Source organism: Argopecten irradians, chromosome 6, assembly GCF_041381155.1.
Source record: "Argopecten irradians isolate NY chromosome 6, Ai_NY, whole genome shotgun sequence".
NCBI lineage: Eukaryota > Metazoa > Mollusca > Bivalvia > Pectinida > Pectinidae > Argopecten > Argopecten irradians.
The window spans coordinates 2,075,997-2,083,799 of NC_091139.1; the positions used below are offsets into that span (position 1 = coordinate 2,075,997).

The 7,803-nt window shown below is 34.8% G+C and overlaps 1 protein-coding gene across 1 annotated transcript in view; it reads right to left on the reverse strand.

Moving 5' to 3' along the window:
- Positions 1-6,709: 6,709 nt before the first annotated feature.
- Positions 6,710-7,803, reverse strand: part of LOC138324697 (nardilysin-like) — a 91,454-nt gene continuing 90,360 nt past the window's right edge. Inside the window, exons 29-31 of the mRNA XM_069269746.1 lie at positions 7,645-7,761; positions 7,308-7,397; positions 6,710-6,940 (exon numbers count right to left, since the gene is read on the reverse strand). Of these exons, the coding sequence (XP_069125847.1) occupies positions 6,752-6,940; positions 7,308-7,397; positions 7,645-7,761 (396 nt within the window). The 3' untranslated portion in view covers positions 6,710-6,751. The remainder of the gene's footprint in view (positions 6,941-7,307; positions 7,398-7,644; positions 7,762-7,803) is intronic.

Consider the following 7,803-nt stretch of genomic DNA (forward strand, 5'->3'; position numbering starts at 1 on the left):
AAACAATAGCCTAGCAATCGTTGGTGGTTGTTATCAACAAACAATAGCCTAGCAATTGTTGTTGGTTGTTATCCACAAACAATAGCCTAGCAATCGTTGGTGGTTGTTATCAACAAACAATAGCCTAGCTATCTTTGTTCGTTGTTAACCACAAACAGTAGCCAAGCAATCGTTGTTCTTTGTTATCAACAAACAATAGTCTAGCTATCTTTGTTCATTGTTATCAAAAAAACAATAGCCTATCAATCTTTGTTGGTTGTTATTCACAAACAATAGCCTAGCAATCGTTGGTGGTTGTTATCCACAAACAATAGCCAATCAATCTTTGTTGGTTGTTATCAACAAACAATAGCATAGCAATTGTTGTTAGTTGTTATCAACAAACAATAGCCTAGCAATTGTTGTTGGTTGATATCCATAAAGAGTAGTCAAGCAATCGTTGGTGATTGTTATCAACAAACAATAGCCTAGCAATTGTTGTTGGTTGTTATCCATAAACAGTAACCAAGCAATCGTTGTTCGTTGTTATCAACAAACAATAGCCTAGCAATCTTTGTTGGTTGTTATCAACAAACAATAGCCTAGCAATCTTTGTTGGTTGTTATCAACAAACGATAGCCTAGCAATCTTTGTTAGTTGATATCCATAAACAGTGGCCAAGCAATCTTTGTTGGTTGTTATCAACAAACAATAGCCTAGCAATCTTTGTTGGTTGTTATCAACAAACAATAGCCTAGCTATCTTTGTTCGCTGTTATCCATAAACAGTAGCCAATCAATCTTTGTTCGTTGTTATCAACAAACAATAGCCTAGCAATCTTTGTTGGTTGTTATCCATAAACAGTAGCCAAGCAATCGTTGGTGGTTGTTATCAACAAACAATAGCCTAGCTATCTTTGTTCACTGTTATCCATAAACAGTAGCCAATCAATCTTTGTTCGTTGTTATCAACAAACAATAGCCTAGCAATTGTTGTTGGTTGTTATCCATAAACAGTAGCCAAGCAATCGTTGGTGGTTGTTATCAACAAACAATAGCATTGCAATTGTTGTTGGTTGTTATCCATAAACAGTAGCCAAGCAATCGTTGTTTGTTGTTATCAACAAACAATAGCCTAGCTATATTTTTAGTTGCTATCAACAAACAATAGCCTAGCAATCTTTGTTAGTTGCTATCAACAAACAATAGCCTAGCAATTGTTGTTGGTTGTTATCCATAAACAGTAGCCAAGCAATCGTTGGTCGTTGTTATCAACAAAAAATAGTCTAGCTATCTTTGTTCGCTGTTATCCATAAACAGTAGCCAATCAATCTTTGTTCATTGTTATCAACAAACAATAGCCTAGCTATATTTGTTCATTGTTATCAAAAAACAATAGCCTATCAATCTTTGTTGGTTGTTATCAACAAACAATAGCATAGCAATTGTTGTTTGTTGTTATCAACAAACAATAGCCTAGCAATCGTTATTCGTTGTTATCAACAAACAATAGTCTAGCAATTGTTGTTGGTTGTTATCAACAAACAGTAACCAAGCAATCGTTGTTCGTTGTTATCAACAAACAATAGCCTAGCAATCTTTGTTGGTTGTTATCCATAAACAGTAGCCAAGCAATCGTTGGTGGTTGTTATCAACAAACAATAGCCTAGCTATCTTTGTTCGCCGTTATCCATAAACAGTAGCCAATCAATCTTTGTTCGTTGTTATCAACAACCAATAGCCTAGCAATCTTTGTTAGTTGCTATAAACAAACAATAGCCTAGCAATTGTTGTTGGTTGTTATCCATAAACAATAGCCAAGCAATCGTTGGTGGCTGTTATCAACAAATAATAGCCTAGCAATCTTTGTTGGTTGTTATCCATAAACAGTAGCCAAGCAATCGTTGGTCGTTGTTATCAACAAAAAATAGTCTAGCTATCTTTGTTCGCTGTTATCCATAAACAGTAGCCAATCAATCTTTGTTCATTGTTATCAACAAACAATAGCCTAGCTATATTTGTTCATTGTTATCAAAAAACAATAGCCTATCAATCTTTGTTGGTTGTTATCAACAAACAATAGCATAGCAATTGTTGTTTGTTGTTATCAACAAACAATAGCCTAGCAATCGTTATTCGTTGTTATCAACAAACAATAGTCTAGCAATTGTTGTTGGTTGTTATCCATAAACAGTAGCCAATCAATCGTTGTTCGTTGTTATCAACAAACAATAGCCTAGCAATCTTTGTTGGTTGTTATCCATAAACAGTAGCCAAGCAATCGTTGGTGGTTGTTATCAACAAACAATAGCCTAGCTATCTTTGTTCGCCGTTATCCATAAACAGTAGCCAATCAATCTTTGTTCGTTGTTATCAACAAACAATAGCCTAGCAATCTTTGTTAGTTGCTATAAACAAACAATAGCCTAGCAATTGTTGTTATCCATAAACAGTAGCCAAGCAATCGTTGGTGGCTGTTATCAACAAATAATAGCCTAGCAATCTTTGTTGGTTGTTATCCATAAACAGTAGCCAAGCAATCGTTGGTGGTTGTTATCAACAAACAATAGCCTAGCTATCTTTGTTCGCTGTTATCCATAAACAGTAGCCAATCAATCTTTGTTCGTTGTTATCAACAAACAATAGCCTAGCAATCTTTGTTAGTTGCTATCAACAAACAATAGCCTAGCAATTGTTGTTGGTTGTTATCCATCAACAGTAGCCAAGCAATCGTTATTCGTTGTTATCAACAAACAATAGCCTAGCAATTGTTGTTGGGTGTTATCAACAAACAATAGCCTAGCAATTGTTGTTGGTTGTTATCCATAAACAGTAACCAAGCAATCGTTGTTTGTTGTTATCAACAAACAATAGCCTAGCAATCTTTGTTAGTTGATATCCATAAACAGTGGCCAAGCAATCTTTGGTTGTTGTAATCAACAAACAATAGCATTGCAATTGTTATTGGTTGTTATCAACAAACAATAGCCTAGCAATTGTTGTTGGTTGTTATCCACAAACAATAGCCTAGCAATCTTTGTTGGTTGCTATCAACAAACAATAGCCTAGCAATCGTTGGTGGTTGTTATCAACAAACAATAGCCTAGCAATTGTTGTTGGTTGTTATCCACAAACAATAGCCTAGCAATCGTTGGTGGTTGTTATCAACAAACAATAGCCTAGCAATCTTTGTTGGTTGTTATCCACAAACAATAGCCTAGCAATCGTTGGTGGTTGTTATCAACAAACAATAGCCTAGCTATCTTTGTTCGTTGTTAACCACAAACAGTAGCCAAGCAATCGTTGTTCTTTGTTATCAACAAACAATAGCATTGCTATCTTTGTTCATTGTTATCAAAAAACAATAGCCTATCAATCGTTGGTGGTTGTTATTCACAAACAATAGCCTAGCAATCGTTGGTGGTTGTTATCCACAAACAATAGCCAATCAATCTTTGTTGGTTGTTATCAACAAACAATAGCATAGCAATTGTTGTTAGTTGTTATCAACAAACAATAGCCTAGCAATTGTTGTTGGTTGATATCCATAAAGAGTAGCCAAGCAATCGTTGGTGATTGTTATCAACAAACAATAGCCTAGCAATTGTTGTTGGTTGTTATCCATAAACAGTAACCAAGCAATCGTTGTTCGTTGTTATCAACAAACAATAGCCTAGCAATCTTTGTTGGTTGTTATCAACAAACAATAGCCTAGCAATCTTTGTTGGTTGTTATCAACAAACGATAGCCTAGCAATCTTTGTTAGTTGATATCCATAAACAGTGGCCAAGCAATCTTTGTTGGTTGTTATCAACAAACAATAGCCTAGCAATCTTTGTTGGTTGTTATCAACAAACAATAGCCTAGCAATCGTTGGTGGTTGTTATCAACAAACAATAGCCTAGCTATCTTTGTTCGCTGTTATCCATAAACAGTAGCCAATCAATCTTTGTTCGTTGTTATCAACAAACAATAGCCTAGCAATCTTTGTTGGTTGTTATCCATAAACAGTAGCCAAGCAATCGTTGGTGGTTGTTATCAACAAACAATAGCCTAGCTATCTTTGTTCGCTGTTATCCATAAACAGTAGCCAATCAATCTTTGTTCGTTGTTATCAACAAACAATAGCCTAGCAATTGTTTTTGGTTGTTATCCATAAACAGTAGCCAAGTAATCGTTGGTGGTTGTTATCAACAAACAATAGCATTGCAATTGTTGTTGGTTGTTATCCATAAACAGTAGCCAAGCAATCGTTGTTCGTTGTTATCAACAAACAATAGCCTAGCTATATTTTTAGTTGCTATCAACAAACAATAGCCTAGCAATCTTTGTTAGTTGCTATCAACAAACAATAGCCTAGCAATTGTTGTTGGTTGTTATCCATAAACAGTAGCCAAGCAATCGTTGGTCGTTGTTATCAACAAAAAATAGTCTAGCTATCTTTGTTCGCTGTTATCCATTAACAGTAGCCAATCAATCTTTGTTCATTGTTATCAACAAACAATAGCCTAGCTATATTTGTTCATTGTTATCAAAAAACAATAGCCTATCAATCTTTGTTGGTTGTTATCAACAAACAATAGCATAGCAATTGTTGTTTGTTGTTATCAACAAACAATAGCCTAGCAATCGTTATTCGTTGTTATCAACAAACAATAGTCTAGCAATTGTTGTTGGTTGTTATCCATAAACAGTAGCCAATCAATCTTTGTTCGTTGTTATCAACAAACAATAGCCTAGCAATCTTTGTTGGTTGTTATCCATAAACAGTAGCCAAGCAATCGTTGGTGGTTGTAATCAACAAACAATAGCCTAGCTATCTTTGTTCGCTGTTATCCATAAACAGTAGCCAATCAATCTTTGTTCGTTGTTATCAACAAACAATAGCCTAGCAATTGTTTTTGGTTGTTATCCATAAACAGTAGCCAAGTAATCGTTGGTGGTTGTTATCAACAAACAATAGCATTGCAATTGTTGTTGGTTGTTATCCATAAACAGTAGCCAAGCAATCGTTGTTCGTTGTTATCAACAAACAATAGCCTAGCTATATTTTTAGTTGCTATCAACAAACAATAGCCTAGCAATCTTTGTTAGTTGCTATCAACAAACAATAGCCTAGCAATTGTTGTTGGTTGTTATCCATAAACAGTAGCCAAGCAATCGTTGGTCGTTGTTATCAACAAAAAATAGTCTAGCTATCTTTGTTCGCTGTTATCCATAAACAGTAGCCAATCAATCTTTGTTCATTGTTATCAACAAACAATAGCCTAGCTATATTTGTTCATTGTTATCAAAAAACAATAGCCTATCAATCTTTGTTGGTTGTTATCAACAAACAATAGCATAGCAATTGTTGTTTGTTGTTATCAACAAACAATAGCCTAGCAATCGTTATTCGTTGTTATCAACAAACAATAGTCTAGCAATTGTTGTTGGTTGTTATCCATAAACAGTAGCCAATCAATCTTTGTTCGTTGTTATCAACAAACAATAGCCTAGCAATCTTTGTTGGTTGTTATCCATAAACAGTAGCCAAGCAATCGTTGGTGGTTGTAATCAACAAACAATAGCCTAGCTATCTTTGTTCGCTGTTATCCATAAACAGTAGCCAATCAATCTTTGTTCGTTGTTATCAACAAACAATAGCCTAGCAATCTTTGTTAGTTGCTATCAACAAACAATAGCCTAGCAATTGTTGTTGGTTGTTATCCATCAACAGTAGCCAAGCAATCGTTATTCGTTGTTATCAACAAACAATAGCCTTGCAATTGTTGTTGGTTGTTATCAACAAACAATAGCCTAGCAATTGTTGTTGGTTGTTATCCATAAACAGTAACCAAGCAATCGTTGGTGGTTGTAATCAACAAACAATAGCATTGCAATTGTTATTGGTTGATATCCATAAACAATAGCCAAGCAATCGTTGGTGGTTGTTATCAACAAAAAATAGCCTAGCAATTGTTGTTGGTTGATATCCATAAACAGTAGCCAAGCAATTGTTGGTGGTTGTTATCAACAAAAAATAGCCTAGCAATTGTTGTTGGTTGATATCCATAAACAGTAGCCAAGCAATCGTTGGTGGTTGTTATCAACAAATAATAGCCTAGCAATTGTTGTTGGTTGATATCCATAAACAGTAGCCAAGCAATCGTTGGTGGTTGTTATCAACAAAAAATAGCCTAGCAATTGTTGTTGGTTGTTATCAACAAACAATAGCCAAGCAATCATTGGTGGATGTTATCAACAAACAATAGCCAAGCAATCATTGGTGGTTGTTATCAACAAACAATAGCCAAGCAATCGTTGGTGGTTGTTATCAACAAACAATAGCCAAGCAATCATTGGTGGTTGTTATCAACAAACAATAGCCAAGCAATCATTGGTGGTTGTTATCAACAAACAATAGCCAAGCAATCGTTGGTGGTTGTTATCAACAAACAATAGCCAAGCAATCGTTGGTGGTTGTTATTAACAAACAATAGCCTAGCAATCGTTGGTGGTTGTTATTAACATACAATAGCCAAGCAATCGTTGGTGGTTGTTATTAACAAACAATAGCCAAGCAATCGTTGGTGGTTGTTTAATCGTTGTTGGTTGTTATCTACATACACAATCCAAGCAATCGTTTGTGGTCACTATCCATTTGATAGAATAGACCAATCAATAACTGAATATTTCAAACAATTTGTACTTGAAACAAAATCGTGCTTAAAAATGAGAAGTCAAGAAAATAGATAAATAACCATTTACTCCATGTAAGTTTTATTTTAGGGTCAGGAATTGATTTTTGTAAACGGAAGCATATGAAGAGTTTGTTTGTAGAGTTTAAGATCCTGAATTGGTGTGGCGTGATTCTGGACTTCATCCATCAGACAGGTAAGAGGGTACGCATCTTTACTGGGCACTTCCTTCTTCACTCCATCAACAGAACTGGAACATTGGGTCTCCGACTTCCCAACAATCTGAAAAAGATACAAACATCTTAAATTATCTTTTACTGTGACCATAAAAACCTTATTTTTGTGAATTCTGTATATTGAGTTATCTGCCCTTGCAGGTATTGATTGTGACGTCATGTGTTTGAGAACATAACATCATACCTTTGGAGAAAACAATGTGAATTGCTCTAAAAAAATATAGTCGTAACAATTGATACCAACCCACAAGGGAGCAAACTCTGTAATATGCAAAGATGGAATAAATATGATTTTCAACATATTTATCATCAAGTGTTATTACAGACAATTATGCATTCATATAAATCATGTTTTTACAATTATTTTTCAAAACGTTTGAATTATGTTATGCAATAATTTCCATAAAATTTACCTGGAAACTGATTTTTCGGTGGCTTCCTTTCTCATACTGTGTATACCAATCCTTTAGTATGTCTAAAGTCAACGTTGGTAATATAGCTATCTACAAGTACAAAAATAGATAAATAATGTAAATAATAATGTCAAAACTACCTATATGGAAGTTAAAAAAATACCTGAAATCCTGAAATCTGAGCATTTGATAGTGATTATCTTAAATCTATACTGAACATTTACTGAAAATTTCAGGAAGGTATTATTGATCTATAAATACATTTGATCGGAAAATTGGTTTGAAAAGGCATTTCTGATCACTCAAACTTCATTATTATATTCACCAGTATATTTACCTCTCTATCTAGTATATCAAAGATATACGTCTGGTCGTAGATTTCTCTCCAGTGACGACTCGCCTCCTCTCCCAGGTGTGTGTCCTCACATCGCTTACTGGCAATTACAGAGTCAACCTAAAAATAGATAGTGTCCACACAGCGATTACTGGCAATTAC